The sequence below is a fragment of the Budorcas taxicolor genome, chromosome 21, assembly GCF_023091745.1.
Source record: "Budorcas taxicolor isolate Tak-1 chromosome 21, Takin1.1, whole genome shotgun sequence".
Lineage (NCBI taxonomy): Eukaryota > Metazoa > Chordata > Mammalia > Artiodactyla > Bovidae > Budorcas > Budorcas taxicolor.
This window is the reverse complement of record NC_068930.1, coordinates 72,924,364-72,952,362: the sequence shown is the minus strand read 5'-3', so window position 1 is coordinate 72,952,362 and position 27,999 is coordinate 72,924,364. Positions and strand designations below refer to the sequence as shown.

At 66.3% G+C, this 27,999-nt stretch overlaps 1 protein-coding gene across 4 annotated transcripts; it reads right to left on the bottom strand.

Moving 5' to 3' along the window:
- Window positions 1-94: 94 nt before the first annotated feature.
- INF2 (inverted formin 2) lies at window positions 95-27,999 on the bottom strand. 4 transcript variants are annotated; one of them, XR_008201223.1, is made up of 24 exons: window positions 27,910-27,999; window positions 15,718-16,117; window positions 14,492-14,607; window positions 14,258-14,417; window positions 13,781-13,814; window positions 12,827-12,968; window positions 11,865-12,006; window positions 11,037-11,702; window positions 10,468-10,613; window positions 10,330-10,391; window positions 9,633-9,735; window positions 9,453-9,538; window positions 8,871-8,971; window positions 7,868-7,938; window positions 7,665-7,772; window positions 7,322-7,392; window positions 6,540-6,660; window positions 5,679-5,843; window positions 5,468-5,570; window positions 5,156-5,317; window positions 3,908-4,543; window positions 3,434-3,490; window positions 2,141-2,193; window positions 95-957 (listed from the first exon to the last, which is right to left on the bottom strand). XR_008201223.1 is itself a non-coding variant. In XM_052659568.1 (23 exons), the coding sequence occupies exons 2-22, from the start codon at window positions 16,106-16,108 to the stop codon at window positions 3,435-3,437; spliced, it is 3,642 nt and encodes a 1,213-aa protein (XP_052515528.1). In that variant the 5' UTR covers window positions 16,109-16,117; window positions 27,910-27,999; the 3' UTR covers window positions 95-957; window position 3,434. The 4 variants fall into 4 exon arrangements, 3 of the variants coding, with proteins under 3 accessions (XP_052515528.1, XP_052515530.1, XP_052515529.1); XM_052659568.1 differs by lacking the exon at window positions 2,141-2,193; XM_052659570.1 differs by lacking the exons at window positions 2,141-2,193; window positions 27,910-27,999 and adding an exon at window positions 26,634-26,718.

The following is a 27,999-nucleotide window of genomic DNA, read 5'->3' as shown; positions in this document are numbered from 1 at the left end:
TCTGCCCATCCACCCACATCATCACAGCTGCTGTGATCACACCACATTCACCCATGAGTTGTAAACACATCAGTCCCTGCTGGGCTAGCCTTGTTCTTTATTGGCCAAAGTTTCTCCAGTCTTGGTAGCACACACACATAGGGTGGGGGCAGTGCAAGGGGCCCACAGGTCAGTGAGGAGAGATGGCAGCCCCTCTGGCCCCTCAGCCTGGATCCTGGCCTCCCCTCAGCCCAGTGGGGCCTGGAGGAGGGGGCAGCAGTTGCAGGCCGCGTGTCTTGTTGACGAAGGGACCCCAAGGGCAGCCCCCTCCCCACCTCAGGGCTGGAGGTGTGGGGATGGGTGCCGATTCCATGGGGTTCCCCCTCTTCTGAGTAGAGGGGCCCTGGCTCTCCCGTGCACGGCCAGACAGCCTGCCTCTACCCAAAGGCCCTGGGTCCTCTCACCCACCTACCTGTCCCCAGCTCAGCCACACAAAACAGTAGAAACCCACAAATCATCCCATTTCAGTTAAAAAACGACTGCTTCAGCCCAGCTGAGTGAGTTGGGGGCAGAGCTGTGGAGCGGGGGCTCCGGTCCTCCCTGGCTCCGTCGCTTCGGCGGGAGGTCTGTGAGGGCCTATCCCCAGGGTAATCTGGGAGCCAGGTCACAAGCTCGGGGTGCCCCGGATGCAGCCACTTGGCCGTCCGCCCTGGGTGGTGCATGCCGTGTGGGTCGGGGCTGGGCAGCGGCATTTAGGAAGCAAACCACGAGGGCAGGGGCGTGCAGGCAGGCCAGGGGGCGCCAGGGGGTCCTGGCCTCAACGGCCCTAGGCTCCGAGAGGCCGCGGTGAGGCCGGGTAAGGCACGGAGTCTGGGCTTCCTGGGGGCTGGCCCAGCCTGGCCCGGGGCCCCGCCCAGCAGCTCACCCAGCAGCCTTGCCATGGCTCCTCTCACTTGGCTCTGGACCTGGGCCTGAGGCCTGTGGGGAGAGGAGAAGACGTGATCAGAGCAGCCTGGCCAGGGGCCGCGGCACGGTGCCCACCCCAGACGCCCCCAGGCGGCGGGTGCCAGCTGACCCCCAGCAGGCTGGCTCCCGTCCACCCGTCCGGCCCGTGGTCACCAGGCATGCTTCTCGCCTGAAACAGGCGGGCTCTCCACGGTGTCCTGTCCCCGAGTCCCACCCCGGCCACACTCTCCGGCCCACTGTCGCCGGCTCTCCCCAGGGCTTGCTCAGCCACTTCTCCACCAGCCCCTCGGTGGGGGCCTCCTGTGGTCTTTCTGCTCCATCCTCAGGGCACCAGCACCGCCCCAGGCCCCCAATTCCTGCTCCTGTGCACACCCAGCGCCCTCCACACTCCCGAGTCCAGGGGCTCTTGCCTGGCTGTTTCCCTCAAAAGCCCTGCTCTCCTGGCCCCCACGGACCCAGGCAGCTCAGGGCCTGGGCACCAGTGCTCAGAAGAGACAGACGAGGACAACCGGGGCAGAAGCAGACGGTCGGCCACTACCGCTGGGGCCCTGCCCCATGAGGAGCCAGCAGGCAGGGCCCGGCCGGCGGGGGTGGACAGATGGAGGGGGTGCAGCTCTGCTTAAGAAAGGACCCGAGGCGGCGGCCTGATGCCTCTCGTCCTGTGGCCACAGGAGCACAGACCACCCGCCCCCGACACTGCCCACCAGGGCGAGGGCGGCAGGGAAGCTCGTGACAGGAAGGAAGGAACAGAAGCCACAGTGCAGACCGCGAGCCACCCCCGGCCTCGCCCACCGGCTGCTCACGCACCCCAGAGCAAAAGCCCTGCTTGGGCTGCGGAGGGTCCGCCGGAATCGCCAGCTGGCCTCTCAGCTGGTGTCCGTGCCGCTGAGCACGGGGCAGACAGGCCCACGAGCCCCTCCTGCAGTGCTCTGGGGAGGACTCCTGTCACTGGCTGTGGGTCCTGCCCCCTGTGCAGTCTGGACCCAGCGGGGGACGAACAGGATGCCCCCAAAGTGACTTGTGTCTTCAGCGTCACACAAGATGGGGGGACTGGGTGTGCGGTCCTGGCAGGACCTCGGTCCAGAAAAGCAAAGCAAGGGCCACAACAGGCAGACGGAGGCACGGGGCCGCCCTGAGGCTGCAGGGGAAGCCGGCTCACCATCCAGGTATGTGGGGGGGGGGGGGTGGCTCTGACCTGGGGGCCAGGGACGAGCCCAGGGGCAGCATGTCCTGACGACTCAAACTGGTCTGCGAAGGCGCATGGGGAGGGGGTGTGGGTGGGAGAAGGAAGCAGATATTAGCAATTTTCCTATATTTTGCATGTTTTTGAAATTTCAAGGTGAACAGTAGATGGTGTCCACTGGGACTTCCTTGCAAATTTTCCTTCAACTTGAAGTTTTTTTCCAAACAAAAAGCTGGGGACACAAAGAGGAGGGGCCCTTCCTCCCTCCTAACCCAGGGATGAGAGGCCCGCAGGGGCGGGGCGGGCAGAGCTCGAGGGAGCTCAGACCCCACATTGGGCTCAGTGATCTTCACCAGACAGGGGTCACATGTGGCTGCTGTCCCCAAACCCACAGAAGCAACCCCCAAGGTCCCCCACACCCAGGGCCAGCAGCTGGGGCTGCAAGGCCAGATCCTGGCCCTGAGGGCTGTGCAGGGCTCCTGTAAAGTGAAGGCGAGTGTTTCAGAGCAGAAAGCCCAGCTGGGAACCCCCCAGGGGCGACCCCTGGAGCAGAGGGAAAAGCTGTGCCCGGTGGCCAGAGCTGCCCCGGACCACACCCCTGCCCCAGCCTCCAGCACCTGCTAGACCTCGCCTCAAGTCCGGCGGGCAGGAGGTGCGTGGAGAACCAGGGCCGCCCTCGTGCAGCTCTGGACCCCGCAGGGCTCCCAGTCCCCGTGTCTGGTCATGGTCCACAGCCCAGGCCGGGGCGCGGCGAGGGCCCGGACCTGTTGCTCTGGTCACACCTGTGAGCTCTGTCAAAGACCCCAGCTGGCCCGCCCACTTTCAGGGGTTCTGGGAGGCCGGGAGCCCGTCACTGGGGAGGCGCCTACAGGCCCCTCCCTAGGTCTCCTCCCCACTAGAAGGGAGGCCTGAGCACCCCTGCAGGGGCGGGCAGCCTGCCTTCCCTTCGCTGGCTCCCTGGGGATGCGTGTGGCTCGCACCAGGGCCAGAGGAGGGTGCCCTGAGGACAGACGCGGGGAAAGGGGAGGCCCTGGGGGCGGGAGTGAGCCAGCTGCTCAGGCAGGAGGGCCTCTCTCCCGCCCTCAGCGCCCTGGAGCCCCGTTCACCTGTCTGCAGGCAGCGGAGGCCCCGTCTGCCCCAGGAAGAGAAGAGAAGGCAGCTAAGCGAGGCTCCGAGAGGGCGGGAGGGGAAGCCGGGCGCCAGGAGGGTCCCGGGGAGGGCTGGGGGAAGCGGTTAGTGTTCAGGAGGGCCGGCGCGGGCCTGGCCCTGCCTACAGTTAGTGCTGAGCGCCAGGCGGGTACCTACCTCACTGGATCACACAGAGCCTTTTTGTTTTATTATCGTCAGGGTCGGGGGCAACCTCTGCTTCCAAATAAAAGAAATGCGCTCAACAGCTCGTCCCTCACAAGCGACCCTGGACTCAGAGTCGGGGCTGGGGCCGCATGGACGCTGAGCTGAAGCGCAGCCGTGCCCCAGGCCCCCCGCCGCACCCGGCTGGGGTTGGCATCACCAGGCAGAGGTAGTGGGTTAGGGGTGCAGCTGCCAGGCGGGGCCCTCCCAGTGCAGGGACACTGCTGTCTCCTCTGGGGGAAGACCGGAGGGGCGGGCGGGGAATTGCCCACTCTCAGGGGCAGCGGCCGGCCTCAGGGGAGGTCCAGGCTCCGGCGTGGGATGGATGAGCTTGGACCACGTGTCGATGCCCCCAGCCCTGCTTACTCGCCCACCCGGTACCCCTGCTCCGCAGGATGGGGGGGGGGGGGGACAGGGAGCCTGAGTTACCTTCCTGGTTCCTGGAGGGGCGTTTCTTCCTCCGTTTGCCTGTGCCCTTTGACGTCCGGCCCTGAGCCCTGGGGAGGGTGCTGGACCCCGACGAGTCAGTCACCGCATCCTCGGAGAAGGACCTGTCCAGGGAGGTGTCCAGCGCGGAGTCTGGGGCCGTGAGCTCCCCGTCCCCGTCCTCATCAGGGCCTGCAGCGGGGAGGCCGGCGTGGCGGCAGTGGGCAGCTGCATCCTCCGGGCCCTCATCTGTGCTGCTGGCCTCGGCCTGGCAGGCACCCAGCGCGGCCAGGGGCTCCTCAGCGTCTGGCCTCAGATCCATGGCTTTGGGGGGCTGGGCACTGAAGTCGAGGGGCTTCAGGACTTGAGCGTCTCCCAGTACCACTGGCCAAGCCCCTGCAGGGGGCTGGGGGCCCTGGGGGTCCTCCATGGGCAGGAAATCACTGGCATCTGTGTACCAGGAAGAGCGCCTCTCCAGGGACCCAGGGCCACCCATCTCTGATGAGTCTCCAGTGGGCTGGAGGCTGGTGGGAGTGGCATCCGCGAGGTCCCAGCTCTGGGGCTCCCTGGCGGCTGCAGCATCCAGACCAGGCTCAGAGCTGGGGGGGCTGGCACCTCCCACGGCATCCCTGGTGGTGGCTGTGGATGAAGTACTGGTCAGTGGAGGGCACAGGCCCCACCCCCTGAGTGATCCCAACCCCCAGGGCCCTGCTGAGGATGTTCCAAGTCAATACCGCCTGTCCTGTGAAGCCCCCTCCCTGAGAAGCCTTCCCTGGTGGTCGAGTGGGTTCCCACGGGGCAAGCCTGGGCCCTGGTTTCCATGGTCTGTACCCAGCATGGGGTATCAGGGCACACTGGGCCCACGGCGATGACATATATCACTCCTGCCCCCAGAGCCCCCAAGGCAACCTGGCCAGGAGTGGAGGGTCCCACCCCAGGGCCTCATTCCGCCTCCGCCAGCCACCTCAGAGACCCTCTGAGCCCCAGGACATATGTCAACGAGCCCACTGGCCCAGCTCTCCCGCCCGCCTGGGGGCCAAACGAATGGCTATCACAGCAACCAGGGAACCCTCCGCTGCAGCAGAGATGTGTGCAAGGATCATGGGAGTGAGGTGTCCCTTATCTCAGGGCAACAGGAAAGAGGAGCAGGCTCACCTGTGCAATCAAGGAGGGCTTCCTAGAGGAAGGAAGGCACTAGGCTGCAAGGATGGTGGGAAGGGAAGGGTGGCGGGAGGTGGTGGAGGGTCTCACCAGGTGCCTTGTTCCTCGGGGGGTCGGTGGTGGGTGCCCTGCTGGCTGCCTCTGCGTCCCCTCGGCCGCGGGCCGTCTTACGCAGCTGGAAGCCCTTCCTGATGTCAGCCAGCAGGGCGTCGATGACACACACCTCTTCCTGCTTCCCGCCTCCTCTCCTGGCTGAGGAGCCCAGAGACCCTCAGGGACACTGCCTAGGGTCCCCAGAGCCCCCGAGAGGGAGGGGCGGTGGCTCCTCGACTTTCGAGGAGGGCGGAAAGACCACAGCCCAGACTCGGCGGTCCCCAGCCGCCCGCTGCCCGCTCGCCTCACCTGCCTTGCCGCCCGCGGCCCGCGGCCTGCGGGCCTCCTCCTCCGCCAGCTGCTGCTTCCTCCTCTCAGCCTTGGCCGCCTGCTCCTTCCGATCCTTGTTCTCCTGCGGGACGGACGCAGTCCGTGACCCCAGGCCTCCGGCACCCCAATTCTGCCCGCCCTGCTTGGAGACAGCGGCGACTGCAAACCCACCACACATCCTCCCACCCACCTTCAGGGCGCGGAGGAAGAGATCCCGGAAGGTTTTCATGGTGCTGAGCGTGTCCTCCAGGGACAGCTGCTGGGCATCCTCACACAGGTAACTAGCCAGCTCCAGCTGCTTCTGCTCGATAACCTGGAACACCTCCTCCAGAGCCTGTGAGTCTGTGATACTGGCCTATGTAGGGGGGAGGCGGGGGGTGGGGGTCAGGGCCTGGGGGGGCCAGGGGGCGGGGCCAGGGGGGCCTGTGGTGGGAGGGGTCGGGGGCGGGGTCGGGGGGGCCTGCGGTGGGAGGGGTCAGGGCCTGCGAAGGGTCAGGGGCGGGGCCAGGGCGGGGTGGGGGCGGGGCAAGGGGGGGGCCTGTGGTGGGAGGGGCGGGGCCAGGGGCCTGCGGTGGGAGGGGGCGGGGTCGGGGTGGGGGGCCTGCGGTGGGAGGGGGCGGGGATCAGGGGCCTGCGGTGGGAGGGGTCAGGGCCTGCGAAGGGGCAGGGGCGGGGCCGGCGGGGGCGGGGCCGGCCGGGGCGGGGCCGGGCCAGGGCCCCACCCACTGTCTCAGGAAACGCCTGCTCGGGAGCCTCTAGAGCGCTGGGTTCGGCCACAGCAGGACGGCCTCCAGCACAGGCTCTGCAGGCAGTGGTCGCCAGGGCTCTGAGGGCCGGGGCGCTGAGCCCTTCAGCCCAACATCAGGCGAGACCCCTCAGCTGCGGAAACCGCCTGGGGGCCAGGAACAGGGGCTGCTCTCCTGCAGGGCCCCTCGCTCTTGCTCTCTCCTCCCCAGGCTCACCCGCCCGGCTCGAGCTCCCACTTTACAATAGACCCCAGGCCCGGCAGACACCCCAACCCTGGAAAGGGCTGTGCTCGCCCAGCGCTCGCCTGGAGGCGGTGGGTGTACTGCTCCTGCACCTCCGGGATGGAGGAGGACACCTTCCGCTCCATCTCCAGGAGCTTCTTCAGGTTAGTGCTGGACTCCGAGTGGACGGCATCAAGGTTGATCCTGAAGGCGCCAGTTGAAAGCTGCTGTCCAGCCTTGCTAGGACAGCGGGGCCCCCGGACGGCACACCCTCAGGGACAGTGGCCCCCAACAGCACAGTGGCTGCCAGAGGCATGTCAGAGGTCTAGGATGGGCTGAGCAGTGTGGGCTCAGACGCCCACCTGAGAAGGTGCTGGGCGGGTGGTGTCAGGACAGTGACCCTGTCGGCTCAGCCTGCCCTCCTTGCCTGACTCTCTGCAAGGCTCAGCCTCCCCAGGACCAGAGAACCTTCCACGGTGGCATGGAGCCGGGCTAGCCAGTGCTGAGTGTGGACCCTGCCCTCCCAGAGCCGCCCCTGGGGCTATGTGACCCCACAGCCCTGACCCTACTTCCCGGGGCCTCAGCTTCCCTGACTGTATAATGGGGGAAGCATGGACCTGACATGAAAGTCAGCCTCGTGAGGGGGTTGTGCTAGACCAGCCCCTGGTGTGACCGTGGCCGGGTCACTCCCCTTCCCTCTAGGTTGTGCAGGGACAGGCCACAGTGGACACAAGGTCCTGTGCCAAAGTGGGATGACTGTCAGGCAGCAGATCCAGGGTCCAGGGTGGCTGCCCCAGTACGGGAGCAGCCCAGCTGAGCCCACCTGCACTGGCTGGGGTGTGGGCGGGGGAGGGGAGGCACCTACCCTGCGGCTCGGGCAGGCAGCTCCAGGTCCTGGGGTAGCTGCAGGAGGTCAGGGTGGCTCTCCTCCACTTCCTGCAGCATGACGTGTCCAGTGAGGCCCACTGAGGCCACACACTCAAGGCCACCATGCAAGCCCCACCCTCAGTAGCTCTGGTCCACGTCCCGCCTGACTGCAGTTCTCACGGTTTTGCTGTCCCGGGGTTGGGGCAGGACAGGGGCTGGTCAGAGTGGGTGGGGGCTGCAGGGTGAGGCAGTGCTGCAAAGGGGAGACCTGGGGGGCTGGGTGGGGCCCCTGGGGCCTCTGGACCCGTGTGCTGCACTCAGGAGGCGCCCCCTGCCGGTACCTCCAGCATGTGGTGCAGCAGTGTGACCCGGCTCTGCTGGGACTTGGTCTCCGTGAGCTTCAGCAGTGTGCTTATCTTGAATCCATCGGCGTCCCCAGTGTGGCTGCCCTGCGAGGGGAGGGCGGGGAGGGAGTCCCTTGGCCTGCTGGAGGGGTGGGGTCGGGGGTCTGGGAGCAGTGGCGGGCTGGGTGCTGTCCACTCACGTAGTTGAGAAAGTTCCCGATTTTCAGGATCAGCTGGCAGAAGACCGGCAGCCGGCGACTGGTGAGCAGGCCTGTGGGACAAGGTCCCTTCATGAGCCCCCCGGCCTGGCCCCCAGGCTCCGCCCAGGGTGGGACAGGGGCACAGGGCACGAGGGAGGGGCAGGACGGCGGAGCCCTGACCCCAGGAAGCTTGGGGCGTGCCGCCAGCAGCGCTCCCTGAACCCCAGTGCCCGTTCTGTGGGCGAGGATGCTGAGAAGACCTTCTGGGACCTGCGGCCACCTTGGCTCTCGGCTCTGTGGGCGAGGTGACAGGGATATCCCTGGATGCATGCCCAGCAGAACCGGGCTGTGCCTGCAGAACCGGGCTGTGCCTCGGCGGCCAAGCCTGTCCACGTCCCTGCCGCGCAGCTGTGGTGACTCCCTGGCTCCTCACTCAGGGAAAGAGGTATGTGTGTGCACGTGTGTGAAAGCGTGTGCATGCATGTGTGCACCTGTGCATGTGAGAGAGCACGTGCATGTATATGTATGCGCATGCATGTGTACCTGAGTGCGAGAGCATGTGCACGTGTACCAAGAGCATGTGCACGCACAGGTGTCTGCATGTGTCCAAGAGAGCGTGTGCACACGTGTACATGCATGTGGGCACCGGTGTATGTATATGATAGCACACGTATACACACACATCTGTGTGTATGTGTATGTGTGTGCACCCGTGTGCATGCACGTGTCTGCATGTGTGCAAGTGTGCAAGTGTGCGTGTGCACACGTGAGAGCGTGTGGGTGTTTCTGAGCACATGCACGTGTGGGCGCATGCATGCACATATGTGTGAGAGCATGTGTGTGGGCATGTGTGTGTGTGTGCACGCCCACACAGCATGTGCACACGTGACTGTGCATGCGTGGCACAGCCCTCAGGACCGGGCGGTGTTCTGTGGGGAGGGGAAGCTAGGCACCCACAGGCGCCGTCCAGGGCCAGCCCGCCCAGCCCCGCAGCTGCACTCACTCTCACAGGCGGCGAGCAGCAGCTGGGCCTTAGGCCGCACCATGTCCAACACGACGGCCGTGCCCTCACACAGCAGCATGCACTCGATCCGAAGCTGGTAGCTGGGGCGGCAGAGCAGGAGTTCAGGCTCCAGTGGCCCCCATCCACCTGCCTGGGGCCCGCAGGGTCCTCTCAGCTTGGAGCTGCCAGGGGTCTCATGGCCTGGCCTGGTTTAACAAGCACATTCCCAAGCCAGGCCCCAGATGGGATCCGGCAGGACTGAGAGGGCTCAGCAAAAGCACTTTGGACAAGCCCTCAGGTGCTGAGGACAAGGGCGGTCGCCCTCTGTGGGACAGTCCCCTCCTAGAGCAGAGGGGTCACACAGGAGGGCCTGGGCTGGCCTGCAGGAGGCCACGGAGCCCTGCCCACCACCCACCCCCACGATGTCCCTGGCCTGGAGGAAGGGCTGGACCCCACAGGGCCCCTTGGAGGGACCCAAGGCTGGGGGCTGCACCAGAGTTGTCAGCCCCCAGCCTTCACGGAACCCCAGACAGGGGTCTGCACAGCCCAGGCCCAGCTCCATCCCCGGGGCTGCCGGCTCACCAGGGGATGCTCAGCAGGAGGAGGTAGAACTGGTCGGCGCTGGCGAGCCTGGCCTGATCCTCCGTGAAGGAGCGCAGGTTCTCAATCTGCGGGAGGCACCCACACATGCTCGCTGCAGCCCACTCACAGGCGTAGCTCTGCAGGAGGGGCCCGGGCTCACCTGCTGCCCCGCTCACTCACCTCGTGCTTCTCCGGAAGGAGCTTGAGGAGCTGCTTGAGGACCTCCACGTCGAACTTGGTGCTGTCCCCCGCCCGGATCATGGCAGTGACCTCCTCGTTGGAGCTGGAGGGGCGAGAGGGTGGCGGTGGCCGAGGACAGCATGAGCCACAGCCCTTGGCCTCCTGGGACCCTGCCTGCCTGGGATGGCCCTGGGCCCACAGCCCCACGCCGGTCACAGCAAGCTTTCTCCCTCCACCTAGGGAGTCTCAGGGCACAGAGAAGGCGGGCCACCTGCCCAGGTCGCGGCGGAATGACGCACTCCCCAGCTGCCAGACCGCCCCCTGCCTCCTCCTTCCAGGGGGCTGCTCAGGACAAAGGGTGAAGGCTGAGCGGGACCCAGTGAGCTCCCGGGCAGGGCACCTGCAGCTAAGAAGCACTCAGGGCAGGGAGGCAGGGCCAGGTCCTCAGCCTGCCGCAGCCACCACTCGTCTGTGGCTTTAGGGGGTCCCTGCCATTCTCTGGGTCTCATATTCCCCAGGGAGGCAGGACTGGTGGTCTCCAGGGCCCCCGGCAGGAATCCTTTGCCGCTATTATCTGACTGCAGTCCCAAGGACGGGGTGTGCACTTCCCAGGGCGGCCTGCAGAGGGCACTGCTGAGCCCAAGATGGGCCACGGCAGAGGCAGGGCTTCTGACCCATCGAGATCCTGGATGCTCACCATTTAAACTGCTTTAGGAAGATGTTGAGGTTCAGGCTCTTCTTGGAGTCCAGAAAAGTGATCTGCAAAACAGCCCCAGCCCGTCAGTACCTGGAGGGCGGCTACAGAGCCCTGTCCGAGCCCCGGCCCCATCCCTACCTCCTTGGGCTCCTTCCTGGCCGGGGCCACCGCCTGCTCCTTGGGTTTGGCCGTGGGGAAGGAGAAGAGCCGCTCGATGCTGGAGAAGTCGGGCTCCACCACCTCGGCGTCGGGGCTGCTCAACGTCGCCCACATGGAGCTGTGCTCTGTGGGTGAGGGGCCTCCAGTCAGGCTCATGCCTGCCCCCCAAGTCCAGGGGCAGGTGGTGCAGGCCTGGAGGGCTGGTAGGGGTGCCCTGCCTGGGGCCCAGCCCAAGGCAAGCATACAGCAGGCACTTGATAAATGCCCAGCCACAGAAGCCCTCCAGCTGATGCCATGCTGTGTACGTGCGTGCGGGTGCCCAGGGCCCTGTGTCCAGGCTGGCCGGCGACCTGGCCTCTAGCCACCCTTGGCTTTGACCTTCTCTTGGCATCCGCACGCCCAGCCCCTGGGCCCGCGCAGTGCAGGGCCCCAGCAGCAGAGACCCGCAGCCTCCAGGGGGCGTGTGGGAGCACAGGGGCCGGAGGGGCGACCCCCGACCTGTCCCCGCCCCCTGCCCCGGGAGGGAAGCCGTGTGGGCTGGGCCTCACCGCGGGCCACGCTGGATGGCAGCTTCTGCCAGTTCAACTTCTTCATGCGCAGGGTGGGAGGGTTCACGCGCCGGTGGCGGGGGACCCAGGCCGAGCCCAGGCCGCTGTCCACCTGGGCCACGATGATCTCCTCCACGTCGCCCACGGCAGGGGGCCCGGAGACGCAGGGCAGGGGCGGCGGCGGGGGCGGGCCCCCCAGGCCCGGGAGGGGAGGTGGGGGCGGTATGGTCCCAGCAGAGTTAGGCAGTGGGGGTGGCGGGGGCGGCGGGGGCGAGGGGAATGCAGCCCTCATGCTCGGCAGGGGCGGGGGCGGCGGCGGAGGGGGAGGTGGGGGAGGGGGCGGGGGAGGGGGCGCGGTCGTGGGGCCAGGGAGCGGGGGCGCCGGTGGGGGCGGGGGTCGCTCCAGCTGCTCTGGGGCTGTTGGCTGCGGTGCAGGCCCGCGCTCGCCCTGGTTGCTGGCGACGAGAGGGCTGCCGAGGGCCGCGGCTGGCTGCTGGCCACCCAGGTCTGCTGTCGGGGCGCCAGAGTTTTGCGGGGAGCTGCCCCTTTGGCTCTGGCCAAGGTCGGCCTGGGTGCTCTTGTGGGCCTTGTCCAGGGAGCGGGGGCGGGGCCGCCCCTTGATGGACAGGAGGCGTTCAACCATCTCCTCCAGGGTGCACTCTTGGCCTGGGGTGGGGACGTCCGGGCTCAGGATGGGGTCAGGGGCCAAGGCTGGCCTCCTCCACCCGCAGGCCGAGAACCCCGTCTGCCCACCCGCCTGGGGTCCGGGAGGGGGGCGCAGGCTGGGGCTGCGGGCTTGGTGCTCCTCCCCCAGCCCCGCAGGCTCACCGTCTGTGGCCAGGAGCACCGCCCGGTTCACCAGGCTCTCCAGGGCCTCCCAGAGCAGCTGGCTGGAGCGGAGGCTGGGCTCCAGGTGCAGGAGGCCCTGCAGCACCGAGAGCAGGTGGGCAGACGCCGGGGAGCAGCTCACCTGGGGGCGGGCGAGGGGTGCAGGTCGGTGGGCGTCACCGCCCGGGCGTCACCCGCCGGCCTCCCCGCGAGGGTCCCTACACCCCAGGTGGTGGTGGTGTAGTCGCTCGGTCGTGTCCAACTCTTTGCAACCCCATGGACTGTAGGCCCTGCCAGGCTCCTCTGTCCATGGGCATTTCCCAGGCAATACTGGAGTGTGTTGCCATGCCCTTCTCCAGGGGATCTTCCCCACCCAGGAACTGAACCCAAGTCTTCTGCATTGCAGGCGGAGTCTTTACCAGCTGAGCTGCAAGGGGAGCCCCGGGAATGAGCCTGAGTTAGGGCTCCCCGATGGGCACACTGGTGACATCAGGGCCGGGTCAGCGCGGTGGGGCTGCCTGTGCCCTGTGGGGTGTCAGCAGCGCCCCTGGTCCCCGCCCACTGGAAGCGCCCCTGCCCAGGGTGACAGCCCCAGTGTCTCCAGCTGTTTCTGGACGGCCTCTGCGGACCCCGGCCCCTGGCTGAGAGCTGCCGGGTTCAGCGAAGATGGGGCCTGGGCTGGACTGGAACTCAGCTCTGTCTCAGCCTCTCACTGTCCCAGCATCCCCTGGGACCACCCCACAGTGGCCGGGCTGCTAGGCCCAGGACCACGCAGCCACCCTGTCCTGCTGGGTTCCCGCCCCAGGCTCCGCCTCTCCAGTCCCCCACCCCTGTGGGCTCGGGGTGTGGCTCTCGAGCTGCCTGAGGCCCAGCAGGGCGGGGTGTGAGCGGGGCAGGCCCTCGGCCCCTTCTGAGCCCTGGGCCCCCTCAGAGTCCTGGGAGGCGCTGCCCGCCGCATGCACCTTGTGGAAGAGCGCGGAGAAGACCTCCTGGTGGCTGTTGATGTCGATGCCGCCGAAGGCCCGCAGCAGCTCCTCCTCGTCCTCGGCCTTGGCCTCCCTGAAGGTCTCGAGCTGGATCAGCAGGTCCCCATCCTCCAGGTCTCTGGGGTGGGGGAGGGGAGGGGGCCGGGGAGTTCAGCTGGCTGCCCCCCATGCCAGCTGCCCTTCCCTGGACAGACACGCAGACCACCCTGGGCAGGGCCTGAGGTTCCCACAGCAGGGGCGGGAGGCGCGGTGATCTGTGGGGTGGGCTTCTGGGTCAGCTTCACGCCCCCTGGGACAGAAAACGTGAGTTCTCACACTTGCAGGGAGAGACAGCATGGTTGTGCTGCTTGGGGCGTGAGGCGGAGGGCAGGGGAGCACCAAGGCCTCTGGGGGGCCCACCGAGCCTCAGCGCTGGCCTGAGCTGGGGTGCTGTGTCCACCAAAGCCAGCCCTGACCAGTCCTAACATCCAGCAGGCCTCTCTCCGCTAAGGCCAGTTCAGCCCCAGTCACATCAGCTGGGAGCCTCCTCATGGGGTGGCCCCCCCGCCCTCTCCCCGGGGGGAGCGTGGTCCTGGTTAGGACCAGGATGGGGTTCTCAGCTACACCGGCTTCTTTAAACATCGACTGATAAACAGTCTAAGTGTGTCCCGTGCGATATCTGGGCCACACACTGATGGAACAGTCTGCGTACACTTCAGTTTAACTGCGCATCCTGTATTAAACCCGGGGACCCTGGTTCTGGGGCAGCTGCTGGCTGCTGGGGGAAATTCCACAGAATGGCCTGTCCAGCTAGGGATGGCAGGCTGGGTCCTCCCTGGGCCTGGCCCCAGGATGGGGGGGCCTGTCAGGGCTACTCTGGGAGGCCCCCTCCCGGCCCTCCTGAAGGTGCTAATTGGGAGCCGGGTGGGGGGGAGGTGCGTGGGGACTCACCGAAGCCGTGTCAGGACGTCCAGCAGCTGCAGCCCTGGGAAGGGGTAAGCAAATTACCGGCACGTGGGACGCCTTCCCCTCCGCCCTTTCCCCGGACTCACTCCCACCACCCACAGTGCCCAGCTTGTAGGGCAGGAGGGGAACCCGCTCCCTCGGGTCGCTGGAGGCATGAGGCTCTGGAAAGATCTCATTGGACACACGTGGTGCCCGGGGAACAGTCACGCCAGCAGGGCCAGGCCTGGACGTCAGCCAGCCGGCCTGCCTCCCTCCACGCGGCAGCCTTGCACCGGGATCCCTCCAGCGCTACTGTCCAGGGGTCCTGAGGCCCTGCGTCCACTGAAGGGAGCGGGAGGGCAGGAGGCTTCCCAGGCCCAAGCAGAGCCTGCCCCAGGGCCCTGGAGAGGGGCGAGGGGCATCGTCCCCGAAGTGGGCAGCGCGGGCCGAGTGGCCAGGGCCCGGTGCAGAGGTCAAGGTTACCGATGAACTCGCTGCGCAGCTGGGCGCGGGCGCGGACGTCCTCGGGGCCGAGGATGATGGCGTTGACCACGCTGAGCAGGGTGGCCACGTAGGGCACGTTGTCGCTGTCCGAGAGCTCGCTCATGATGACGCTGAAGCGGTACTGCTGGCCGCACACCGTCTGCGGGGTGGGGGGGCGGGCAGGGGTCAGCGTGCCCCCAGGCTCCGGCCCGGCCTCCACCACATGTGGCTCACCTTGTAATGGTCCAAGGCGTCCAGGGTCAGGGCGTGGCCCTCGGGCGAGTAGATGCACAGGGCGGCCAGCAGCTCAAACACCTGCTTCTTGACCATCACGTTGGACGTGTCCAGAGCTGCCAGAGGTAGGGGCCTCTCAGAGGGGCTCGGGGCCCCCTCCTCTGGGTCCTGCCCTCCCCATGCCTGCATCCGCTGCCGGGCCCAGGCTCCCACCCTGCAGCTGCCAACCTGCTGGGCTGGCAGAGACCAGGGCCCACTGCCCACATCAGGCACTGGTCTCTGGACATGCTGGCTGCCCCCAGGACCCCCAGAAGGGGTGTGGAGGCAGGCGCGGCCCCAGTCACTGGGGTTCTACTCCCAACAGCCCTCAGGTCTAAGTTGCGGGCTCTGGGCCCAAGGCCCACACTGGCACTGCTCCCAGCACTGAGCCCATGTTTTCTCCAAACTTAGAGCAACCGTGTTTGCGACTCACAGCCCACGAAGCCGCCTTGTCCCCGTGGCCCCTGCCTCCCACCGCACTCCCGGAGCTGGGGGAGCTCTGGGGGTGTCTCCTGGCTGACCTTGCTGAGACTAAGGCACTAAGGACTCTGCAGACGGCAACAGCTGGGCCTGAGCTGGGTGGTTTCTGGTTCACTCGCCCACCTGGGCCCTGCCTGCCCTGGAGCCCCACGCATCAGTGGGGGCAACACACCCTGGCGGGCAGAGCATGCAGTGACCACTGTCCACCAAGGGCCACCTGGGGTCTCCCCCAGGTTGGGGACTACGTCTAGCCACAGCCTGGGGAGACTCCCTAAAATAGGTGAGTGAGCCAGAGCTCAGAGGGTGAGCAGGACTCGGCAGGCACACATGGGCACCACAGCCTGAGTGGGGAGGAGGCGCCCCCAGGAGGCCAGTGCAGAGGCGGGGCTGGGGGTGGAGAATGATGCCAGCGGGTGGCCCAGACCTGAGGAGCTGGAAACCAGGCGGAGTGGAGGGGCCCCCGCCTCAGATGGACATGTTTCTGATCCAGTTGACTCCGACTGCCACGGTGTGGACCGGGCCCTCAAGGCCAGAGAAACCTCAGGCTGGGGCAGAGCCTGGACTAGCACCGGGCTGGGCGGAAACGCAGGGGAAGTCACAGAGCAGAGCGGGTGACCAGGTGCAGCTGGCGGAGGATCACGCTGCAGTGTCCGGGCTTCAGAGTGGGCGCCCGTCCCTCCCACCCTGCGCGCGTGCCCGGGCCTCACCCAGGGAGAGCTGGCGCACGTAGGCCTGGTTGCTGAGAATGTACCGGATACCCTCCTGGGAGTTCATTACGGCGCGCACGCAGCTGACGCACGTGAGCTGCAGCAGGGCGTCGGCGATGCGAGCCACGCCGCGGCCCGACAGGCGCGCCAGGGCCTCCAGGAGCAGGTCCAGGCCGCTCTGCTCCAGGAACTGCACCATCCAGCCGCCGTCGCTGCCCTCCAGCCGCTTGCGCAGCCCCGAGTAGTTGACCACGGAGGGCACCTGCAGCAGCCGGATGCAGAGCTCGGGCTCGGCGCTCTCCAGGTTGGCTTCCGTGGGGTCCGAGTCCTGCGGCCCCAGCTTCTCCTTCAGCGCCGCCCACTTGCGCTGCGCGCCCTCCTTCACCGACATCTTGCTCAACTGCGGGCGGGAGGAGACGGCTGTGAGCCCGGGGCCTACAGGGCACCCGCGGCCCAGAGAGGCGGGGGCAGGCGGTGGCCCTTGCTCCGTGTCTCCACCTCCCGACAGAGGACTCGCCTGCTGATGCCCGGGGGACCCGCTGTGCTGGCAATCCCTCATCCCGCCAGGCCTCCCGCTCCCCACAGGCGGCCCCTGTGCCAAGCGCCTCTTACACCCACCCTTGTCTCGGTCGTCATAGCAACCAAGGAGGCCGCACCCCTGCCCTCACGGTAGGCACCAAGACCCTAGGAGGCCTCATTGGCAGGAAGGCCACTGACCCCGTGGTGCTCAGGCAGCAGAAAGTGTGTCTGGGGCTCCTTCACCTGGACCCCAGGGTGGTCCCCTGCCCAGTGGACAGGCCCAGATGGGGATGATAGGTGGGCGGGGACAATTCCACACCCGGGGCATTTCCAGACTGCCCACGGCACCAGGAATGTGGCTGGCTCCAGGGTCACGTGCAAGGCCCACTTGATTCCAGGCACGACTAGGGACCTTTGGGGAGCAGCCCTGCCAGGCCCCAGCTTCTGTGGGCTTCACTTTGTCAGTCAGTGTGCAGGGGGCAGGGACCAGCGTCCCCCAGGCCCGGGGCTCTCGGACACTGACCTGGATTCAGCTACAGGCAGTCTGATGGCTGCCCAGAGAACATCCCCCAGAGGGTGGGGGGTGGCCCAGGTCAGGACTTTCCCAAACACTCCATTCTCAGACCAGAAGAGTGGTAATGGAGGGGAGTCTCTCTGTGTCATCACGAGAACTGGTTGGGTCCCTCTCCTGGGGCCCAGGGCTGTGATCTGGGCCCCAACCCGAGCCCTGGGACTGGCCCAGAGGGTCAGAGGTAGCCCAGGCTCTTCTGTGACCATGTATGGCCTTGTATTTAGCATGTGAGCGGGGCAGCGTGGAGCTCCTGGGCTGGAGGCTCAAGGGGCAGGGCACGGTGACACCACTGCGCCTCATGCCGGGGGGCCTCATGCTGGCACTGCCCACCCTGACCCCTGACCTCCCACCACCTGGAGGGGGGTCACGGTACACCCCCTACTTCACAGGAGGGAAATGGAGGTGGCACCCAGGGAAGCAGGGTCACACACGTGCCCAGAGTCCCAGAGATGGAAATGGCAGAGCGAGGCTGGCCCCCAGAAGGTGGCCTGGGGCCCTTGAGAGGCTGGCGCCCACTGTGGCATCACCCTAAAGGCTGCTGGCTCTGGCCAGTTACGGAGGAGACCCCGGGGGCCAGCTGGGGCCATGCGTGAGACAGGCTGAGGGGCAATGGCCCAGGCGCCCATGCTGGGCAGGGCTTGGGGTCCCCAGCACTCGCTGTTCACTCCTGGAGGCCCTCCCCCACAACCTGGGTAAGGGTCTTCGGTGTCCTCCCCTGTGAATTAGGAGATAGACGGGCCCCTGGGCCAGGAAGCTGGTGTGTGTCAAATGGGAGCAGAACTGAAGTTTTGCCCTCAGTTCGACGTGAATGACGCCTGTTTCCCTTCCTCCATTGATACGGAGGGGTGAGCTAGCAGTGAGGAATCTGCCACAGCAAAAACAGACGTGAGGCTTTTCTTAAATAGAAATGAGACTTCCCTGATAGACAAGGAGAGGAAGGCAACAATGAACAGGCTGGGAAAAGAGCGTGAACAGGCCTAAGAGTTTAAAAATCTCAGTCATTCTTGACCTGCTGCCACTAGCGTAGAGCACTCACAGGTAGACTTGCCCTCAGCAGGGCTGGGCTCTCTGGCTTCGCGCCAGCTGCTCTGTATTGGGCACTATCCTCCCCCTCCCCTCTCGCTGTTGTTGCTTTAGTCGCCCAGTCGTGTCTGACTCTTTGCAGCCCATGGACTGTAGCCCACCATGCTCCTCTGTCCATGGAATTCTCCAGGCAAGAATACTGGAGTGGGTTGCCATTTCCTTCTCCAAGGGATCTTCCTGACCCAGGAATTGAACCCTGGTCTCCTGCCTTGGCCGGTGTGTTCTTTATCACTGACCCACCAGGGAAGCCCCACGCTTGTAGCATTCTACATTTCACAAAGATCAGGAGTCGAAAACTTCAGGGACACCAGACTTGGTGATGTCAGCTGAGTTGCCCAATGTCAGCTGTGACCACTTTGAAATTTTGCAAAAGAAAGGGAAAAGAAAAAAAAAAAGGCAAGCCCTTCATGAGGTCACAAAGCCTCTCCCTCTCCCGAGGGGGGCAGCGTTCCTGGGGCACTAGCCTCCGGTTTCCCTCTTGCCTGGCAAATGGTAAAGCCGCCCGTTTCTCTCCACCAAACTCTGTTTCCGTTTTCTGTTTCCGTTTTCTTCTATTAGGCATTGGTGGACAGGGAGCCAAGATTTTGGAAACACCTGAGTTTCCAGAGCCTCCCCCCACCCCCCTGGGGGCCTCCTGGCAGTTCAGCAGCCCCTCCTCTGTCTGCAGGGGCCCTCCCATCCCTCATCCTCCCCCGTGCCCTGCAGGACCCCTGGGTCCTCCCAGGAGGCAGACTGGCTGGGGCAGGGCGGGGGGCCCCTGACCACTGTACCCCCAGCTCCGGCCCTCTCAGCAGACCCCGGCCGAGCCCCAGGTCAGGCTGCTGCAGCAGCTGGGGGGGTGGGGGTGGGGACATGCGGGGTGTCCCCAGGGGCCCCTGTGGCCTGGGCCCTGTACTGGACCTGGCCCGCCCCACAACTGCAAGGTTTAACCCACCCTCCAGGCCCCCAGGTACTCACCCAGACACGAAGGACCTTCCGGCTGCCTCTGCCCACCCAGGCTGGGCCCTGCTTGGGACTGCCCCCCACACTCCCCTGGCTTCTCATCGCTGCTGCCCACCGACGAGCCCAGCTGCCCCTCCCAGGCAGCCTTGCGGTGTGGGGGAGGGGCACTCCCACCAGCACTTCGAAGAGCCCGGCGGACGGACAGACAGATCTCCGCACACACTGCCACCGGCCGTGGGTGCCGCTGCTTAAGGAGCACCCAGAGCTGACCCTCCCTTCCTGCCCCCGCCTCCCCTGGCCCGAGGCCCCGGCTGCCTGGCACAGGCTGGGCGGACCCAGCAGAACTCTCCCAGACCAGCGCTCTGGCCTCCAAGTGTGTCTCCAGCCAAGAGCCCCAGGGGTCCCCTGACGCGGAGAAACAAGCTCCCAGAGGCCACCGGGTCACCAGAGCTGCCCAGGATTCCCCACACACCCCTAATTCCCGGGGCCACAGGCTCACTGCCCCAAAAGACCCCCCACAGGGGAGCCCCTGGGTCTGAGGGGAGGGGAAGCCCAGCTGGTGACCAGCCCGGTCTGCCCAGCTGTCTGCCTGATCCTAGGCCCTGTGTCCTGCAGCCAAGCTGCCCTGGGTGTCCGCCACCCCCCCCCACGCACTGAGCCAGTCGGAGAGGGTGCGAGGGGCTCCGCTGGCCACAGCCCGCACAGCCCAGTGAGCGCGGGGCATCCAGCTGGGAGAGCGAGCTCAGCTAGGGACCCAGAGGCTGAGGTGGGTGACTTTTTTCCCTCTGTGATGCCTGCCAGGCTGCCAGCCTCGTCCAGGGTCCACCTGGTCAGGCCCTAGGCCAAGGACATCTTCCTAGAAACATTCTAACCACTTTTCAGGATAAAGAGTGAATATATAATGGAGCTCAGCCAGACCATATACAGAACTCTGACCCACAGGGGCAGCCACCAGACCAGAACCACCAGCACCCCCACAGGAAGCAGCCCAGGACGCAGCCCACTCCCTGTGGGCCAGACCTGCAGGGTGTCAGACTGCTATCTCTAGCGACAGCCCCGGAAGCCCTCCGAAGGCCCTGGGACATCCCCCCACGGCCCAGGCTCCATCAGTAACCCACAGCTTCCTGGGCTTTGTCCTCGCTTCCCACTGAGGACCAAGCAGAGAAAGCTGGACAGGACAGGACATCGCCCAGCCACTGCATGGGGGCCCTCATCTCCTCAGCCGTGCAGCTCCCGAGCCCTGCAGCCCCCATCAGGACCCGGGAAGTCCCGTCCTGTAAAGAAGCTTTCTATACACAGAAAATAGTTCAACATAGTAATACGTGTTATATAGTCAAGGGTGTGTAGGTAGCGTTCTATGTATATAGTAACCACACGGCGGTGATTCCCTGGCTGCCGCAATTCCGAATAAACAGCTTTGCCTGTTCCCTTCTGGGTGGTGACTGAGCATCTCTGCAGGGAACACTGGAGGGACTCAAGGAGGGAACCAACGTTTACGGCTCTCAGGAGCACAGGCTGTGGGCGACGGTCCTTGGGGACAACGCAGGGACCCTGCGTGGGAGGCAGCGAGCCGGAAGCCGGGCTGCAGCGGGTTTTCATACTGAAACTGGGCCTGGCGGGCACCGGGCGAGCGCGCAGGGCCCTCACGGCTGTGGTCATTCAGTCCGTGGATGCCAGGCTCTCAGCCCCGGCCTGCCCTGTCCACAGACTGAGCGCCCACCCTGCAGCCAGGCCGGGCGCAGAGACCAGGGCTCCGAGGGACTGGACCCGAGGGGCGGAGCCGCGGCTGTGCTCTGGGCGGGGCCGAGGCCTAGATGGGGCGGGGCCGAGGCCTAGATGGGGCGGGGCCGAGGCCTAGATGGGGCGGGGCCAAGGGGCGGAGCCGCGGCTCTGCTCTGGGCGGGGGCGCGAGCTCAGGAATGTGTTCCCGGCGCTCAGGGCTCCCTCAAGCGAGGGGCGTGGCCAGCCCGCCAAGGGCTGGGCCTGCGCAGGAATTTGGAATCAGCACCGCAGGCTGAGAAAGTCTGGGGCTCCCAGGGTCCAAGTTCAAGAGGCTCAGGCCAGACCCTGTACCTTGAGCATCTGAAACGTCGGGTGCTTCAGCACTTCTGTCCTCCAAGCAGACCACCCCACCACGTACCGAAACTACAGCGGACAAAGGGAAGGGCCCTTTGCAGGGGAAGCCCCCGAGTCTCTGACATTAGTGGGATGTTGACCATAGATCCTTAGCGTTCATCTTTCTTCTTCCGTTAACGTGGGGTGTCCTCTGGGAAGGGGTCATGCCTTCCCCTTCCGACTGGGACTCTGGAAGATAGGGTCTCCCTCTGAGCTTTCCCAGGGTCCACTCACTGATCTGGGTGTCCTGCTCACCAGCATCACCCAGCCCACACAGGTGCCACCTCCTCAGACTCCCATCTGGCTCTCCTGCACATGGCCAGCCTGGCATGGTGATGCTGGCCCCTCCACCTGGGTGCCCTCATACCTGGGCAGTGGTGCTGACCAACAGGAAGCCATTACCTCTGCCTACAATAATCAAACTCTGTGTGTGTAGCAGGGGGCAGGGTCAAAGTTGGCCTCCCAGAGCCCCGAGACCAGCCCCTGCAGATGGTGAAGCTGAGCTGGGCAGACACTGGGCTGTATCCTGGACACACACTAAGCTGCGCGGCTAGGAGGCCCTGGAGGGGTCCAGGGCCCACTGAGCTTTGAGCAGCCTGGTGGGCGGGCAGCCCAGCCACGGCACTGAGCCTCTCACCTTGTGGAAGTGGCTGAGGTTTTCTGTTCCGCAGTCCCTGTTGGTGAGGGGTGCAAGGTGAGGGGTCTGGGGCCGGGGTGGGGACTAGGGCTAAGGAAGGCACCTGTGACGGGGAACGGTTGCTGGCAGCTGGGGAGACAGCTTGGGGCAGCCCTGCTGGCATCAGCACTGAGCTGGGGTGCTTCTGGGCCCAGAGCCAGCAAGGCTGGGGGCGGGGCGCACAGAGTGAGCTCGTCTCCGGGGTGGGCGGTAAACCGGCAGGAGCGGGGTTCCGGAACTGGGAGGCAGGGGCTGCCACACAATATTTTTAGCTCCTACAAAACCAAAATTTTTCCACTGCCTGGCAACTCTTGGATTACATTCCTGGCAGCTCCCTGGAGCTCAGGGGCAGCCCAGGCCCTTCCCGGTGGGAGGGGGAGCTGAGGCTGCCCTGCCGTGACTTCCTGTCTCCCTCCTTTCCAGAATCTCGGCGTCTCTGTGTCATGCACCAGGCCCGAGCCCTCTGGGGATCTTGACTGACCTGTGTGGGTCACCTGCTTTGGGCTCATCCCAGGTAGGGGGTCTTGCAGACAGGGGGCCTCGGGGGGGTAACTGAGTGTCCGCCCACCGCCCACCCATGCTTGGGCGCAGTCCACAGGGCCTCAGGCATGCAGGGTCCCATGGTTCCCTGGTCCATCTCCTGTCCACACAATCCTCCTGCCCACTGCCACCTACGTCTTCAGGATAGGGTGCGAGGCCTCTGCCTCCCAAGCCTGACTGCGCGTGAGAGGCTGGCTGGCCACCGTGGCACCCAGCAGCAGGAGAGAGGGGCCGGGGAGGCGGGTGGGCACCAAGACATCCAGGGCAGCGCCGAACTACGAAACAGAGACGACCACCAGGAGGCTGGTTGCACTGTGTGGGATTCCAACCACATGAAATGGGGTGTGTCACACAGGACACACACCAGACACTAGAGAGGCTGCATCCAGGGGGAATATGGTCATTTCACCATGAGAAAGGGAGCCTGCAAGCACAGTTGACAGAAGGGGGCCAGCGGCATCTCACAGGGAGACCTGGGCTCCGAGCGGGTCTGTCCCCAGCTGGGTCACCAGGGGTGAAAGGGCAGAGCCAGGAGCCGGGTCTCCTGCGCTGTGAGTGGAGAAGGATCGGGGCCCGGGCGGGCTGCACCAGCAGTCAGGGGAGCCAGGCTGGGGCTCAGTCCCTGGTGCCCCAGGACCTGGGTCAGGTTGGGTGGTGATAGACACAGACCTCTCTGGACCCCACTGTCCTCGTTAGGAGCAGGAGTTGGCGGGGGCCCCACAGGGCTTGCCACTGGAGGCGGTGGGTGGTGCTGCCCCTGTGCTGGGCGCACTGGGAGGAGGGCCCACCCTGCGCTGGGCACTGCGGGTGTTGGGTTTTGGGGGATGGGCTTGAGGGGATCTGGGAGTCCCCCTCCCCCAGGATGAGCCGGCTCGGGTTTGGGTGCAGGGAGAGAACAGGAAGGGCGGAGGCACCCGCACCAGGAAGCCCAGCTTTCGCTTCCACCTGGCCCGCGGGCACACAGGGGCCGCGTCTGTCCTCGCCTTCCGCTGTCACCTCCTCTCCGGGCTCAGCACTCCAGGTGCACAAGCCGGGCTGACAGGGAGAGGCCTGGCCCCCCTGCCAGTCTCGGGTTCTGATCGAGCTTCCGGGGGCCCGAGGCTGGAAGGGCGGGGAGTGGCTCGGGGGCCGACAGGGACAGTGGCCACCACTGCCACCCCCTATCGCCGAGTCAGCGGCGGCGCTCGAGGGAAGTGATGTGTGCAGGCCTGTGGTTAGAGGGTGAGGAACTTGGTGGCGCCCCGAGGGGCAAGGTGTCTGGCCACAGCGTTCACCTGCAGGCTCTGCTGGGCCACACGCAGACCCGGGGCTCGCCACCAGCATCCGCTCTGCCCGGGTTCTCTCCCCGAAGAGCAGACACAGCTCAGGGCAGGAAGCGTAGGGTCCCTCCCCTGGCCCCTGCACCCTGCAGGAAAGGCCACTCAGGGAGGAGCCGCAGAGTTGGGTAAAGGAGGGGATAGGCCAGCTTCAGTCACGGACCACCCTGTGCCTGTCTGGGAGTCTCAGGGTTGAAGGCCACCCACTGCCTGCCCCAGGGGTCCCCCCAGCCCCAGCCCGCCTGTCCTGTGTGCCCGGTCCAGGCTGCCTGCCCAGAGGAGGGAGAACAAAGCAGCAGACTGGGGAGGGGGGAGGGCCCAGCCTGCAGAGCCTGGCACCGCCAGGGGCTGTGGCCAGGGCCGGGGGCAGGGGACAGCTCAGGTTCCAGCTGAGACCAGGCTCTGCTGCGGACCAGCCATGTCCCTTGGGCACGGACCTCAGCACCTCTGGCCCTGACTCCTGTCTTCACCCAGGGACAAGCAGGTTGATGCCACCCCCGCCCCCTAATCTGCCAACAGATCCGTGGATGCCAGCTGCAAAGCAGGCCCACCACTGCCAGAAAGTACGGGCCCCTGCCCACTGCCACCTCCTCGGCCGGCTCACCGGGCGACGCTGAGCGGGAGGGTCACCGCCTTCCAGGGCCCCACTCAGCACTCCTGGGCCTCCCAACCCACGTGGCGGTGCCAGCAGCCCGACCGGACCAGGCGAGCAGGATCCTGAGTGTTGGGCATGAGACGATGCACGCTGCTCTTTGCCAGGCACCAAGGGCCAGGCCCAGCCTGGACTTGGTTTTCACATCTGTAAAATGGCCAGGATGCTGTCCAGGGACCTGGGTTGGCTAAGCCACTGCCGCCTGCACAGGGCCGGGCCCGCCTGGCCAGCTCGCCCTCTCCTCTCAGAGGTGACTGCCCAGGTCCTGGCCGTGCCTCCATCACTGGCGCCTCCATCTGGATGGCCCGGTCCTGCCCCCGGGGAACAGCCCAGAAGCACAGGGGCTGGGTGGGGGGCATGGGTGTCCCCAAAGGGGGCAGCAGCTGGTCTGGGCGCCCCGGGCTGGTGCTCTCAGGCCATTTATGCTCGTGCACGTGGAGCGGCAGAGCCAGGCAGGAAAGGTGGATGGCCAGCGCCCCCCGCCGCCCCCCACCCCGGGGGCCAGGGAAAGAGCAGATGTCTGCTTCCTGGCTCCTGCGCGGGCGGCCGTGCAGAGCTGTGCGTGAGCAGAAACGGGGACGCTGGTACAGGCGCATGGGTGAAGGGAGGCATGCTCCACACTGAGGCCGCATCCCAGGGTCCCAGACGACCCAGCACCAGGCCAGACAGAGAGACTGAGGCCCCCTCACCCAGCTGGGCAGGGCCCATGCTGGTATCCACTCCCAGACCCACTGGCATTGGCAAGAATCAAGGCCAAGCTCAGGAATGGAGCAGTGCCTGCCCCAGCAGTGGGGTCTGCTGGGAGAGTGTGTGTACGTGGGTGTGGTGGGGGGACCACCACTGTCTGGGGGGCGAGGGGCTGGGCTGGCCTCTGCCCACAGCAGCCCAGTGCGGACTCCCAGGAGCCCCGGGAAAGCACCATCCAGGGCTGTTCATGTGGCCAGAGTGGGACGGCCCTCTCCGCCTCCCCGACCCACAGCGCACAGCGCTCACCTGAGATGCTAGGTCTCAGTGGCACCATCTGCAGAAGGGGTGCAAAACACGCTCTCCTGCACCTCCCCAAGCGTGTTTGCAGGCTGGCCTCCCATCTAAGGAGGGCGCTGCTCGATGGCCCCAGTCGAGCGGCCCTCCTAGCGGTGCAGGCCGCACAGCCCCTCCCGGGGGTCTGCCTTCCCTGTCGGGTGGGTCCAGGCACAGCCTGTGGGAGCAGGTGGTCCCCCAGTTCAGCCTCCTTCCCCATCAGGCCCCAGGGTGCTCTGATGGGGACTCAGCTCGCCAAGTCGGGTGCTGGAGGGTTCAGGACTAGCCCATGAGCAGGGGGATGCCTGAGCGAGGCCCTCAGGAACTGCAGCTGGAAAGAGTGGGGGTGAAGGAGGGGTGGGGAGGATGGGGGCTGCAGGAAAGTGGCCTCGCCCTTGCCCTCAGCCCCTCAGTCCTCAGACAGCTCGGGGGGGGCCCTCCACCCGTGCCTGCCCCCTCCCCTACTCCTAGGAGGGTCCGCTGCCTCGAAGAACATGTGGCTCCCGGAGTCCAGCGCTGCCATCTGTCTGCAAGGGCTGCTGGGCTCTGGAGTCACACAGGGGGTGCCCCGAGGGTGGGCCAGCACCTGCCCTCCACTGCAGGCCCAGGGGCAGGGGGCGCTGCTCAGCCAGGATGAAGCTCCCCCAGCTCCCAGAGCATCGCTGGCGGGACCCTGAGGCGGCTGCACGCACGTGCCTGCTGTTCCTGGGGGACTGTGGGGGTGACGAGGGGCAGGGGGACAGCCCGGCCTCCAGGTGCTGGATCCCCCGGCTGCCTACTTCTCTCCGACTCGGGGCAGTGCTTCCCCCATCCCCAGCGTGGTGAGCACCGCAGCCCCTGTAGAGGCTGGTGCACACAGGAGGGGCTTTATTGGCACCTCTTTCCAGGACGGCAGGCACTGATCCCATCAACCAACGACCCCGTCTCGGTCTCCTCTTCCTCTTCCGGTGAAACACAACCAACCCTCCCCCGGGGGCGTGGCAGTCAGAGCAGGTGGGGACGTTCAGGCCAGCTCACCGACTACTCTCCTCCACTCATTCGGCCCACAGACCCTCAGGCGGTGGCGGGGACTTCACCTCTGGGTTTCCCCTCTGGCCACCCTCACAAGCCAGGGGCTCAAGCCCACCTCTGGGCACACTGCTGCCCGGGTCCAGACCAGGCCAGCTAGTCATGCCTGCACACAGGGCCATGCCCCTCTCACTGCCCAGGATCCATCCCTCCCTCCCACCACCTTCACGAACCAGTTCACTTCTCCAACCCGGGAGACAACTGCACTTTGACGAAAGGCAAACGGAGTCTATTCAGGGCACAGCTTCCCGGCCCGGTTTAAGGGGGAGGTGTGTGCAATTAGCTCCGACAGCCCGTCAGCACCTCCACGCAGTGGGGGCCTCACCTGGTGGTTAACTCTCTGTCACGAAAGAGCAGAGCCTTCGGGGGACTGGCCACCTAAGTTGGTCACGGGAGGGCAGCCCCACCGGTCACCTGGGTTCACACCAGCTCCGCCTCCACCCGAACCTGCCCTGATGACCTGTCAGCTCCAAGCTGGGCGCTGGCAGCTCCTGGGAGGGTGGACCTGGGCAGTGGTCAGAAGGGGCTGACGGTACCAACTGGGCTTTGAGCAGAAAGTTGATGCTGGGCTGGAAAGGGGTGGGTGGGAATGGTGCGAGGTCTCAGACTCCAGACTGGGACCGAAGGCCCTGGCAGCGGCTGCAGGAGGGCCGCAGCATGCACGCCACCCCCTGCCCCCTCCCCTGCCCTGGGCAGCCATGCCAGGGAGTCTAGGGCTTTGCTCCGGGTCCCCAACTCCTCCACTGCTGGGCGACATAGGAGGTCCAGGCCTGAGCCACTGTCCCCACTCTGTGGGTGAAGATAGGGAAACTGAAGCCCTAGAAGGCCAGAGTCCTGACCGGTTCCCATTGCCAGAGGGAGAAGGGGGAAGGGCTGGTGGGGAGGGGACTTCCCACTCCCGATCCTGCATGGGTGTGCCCGACCTCTGGCCTTGTTTCTGATTCCTGGCTGGGGCAAGGGCTTGGCCATCACAGGGCCTCTGACTCCTGGTGTGTCCCGCTGGGAGGGGCAGCCTGGGGCCTCAGGGGTCAGGCGGGCACAGCTGGGGGTGGGGGGCGGCACAGATTCCCTCCTGAGGTTGTGGTCACTCCCCAGGTTCTTCCCCAGTAAGGGGTCCCAGGGTGAGGAGCAGGGGCTAGACTGCCAGCCCTACTCTGGAGAACGGAGGGTAAGGCCGGGGCTAAATCCCCTAAGGCCTGCCTGAGGAGTGCCCAGGACGCCTGCGCCCACCTGCTCCCCAGCACCTACAGACCCAGCAGCTCAGACGGGGCCGCAGGCCACCGCGTGCTCGGTGTCACCGGGCGGCGGCCGCGAAAATGAAGTTTATTTTCCCAACTGTGGCTGATTCATGGTCAGGATGTGGCAGCCGCAAGGCGGGGGAGACCTGCCGGCACTGGATAGGGCGGCGGCCCGGCCGGCCCTCGGCCCTCCGCTCGCGGGCAGCGCGCGCTCGGGCGGCGTCTCCGCGCCGGGGCCAGCGGTCTGGGGCGGGGCAGGAGCCTACGGGGCCGGGGCGGCGCGGGATCCCCGCCGGGGAGCCGGGACCCAGCTGCCCTGCGCCGCGGGGCTGCGGGCTGCCACCCGGGCTGCACACGCCGCTACCCCAACTCCGCTCCCGAGCCGCAAGCGCCCCATGGCCCCGACTCAGTTTCCCCGCGGCTCCAGGCCGACCCGGAGGGCGCGGACTTACCAAACAGGGACGGCGGCCGAGGGCGGGGATGGGGCCGGCGTTTGGTCCGGGTCGGATGAGGGGGCCGCGGGCTGCCGGCCCACCTTGCGG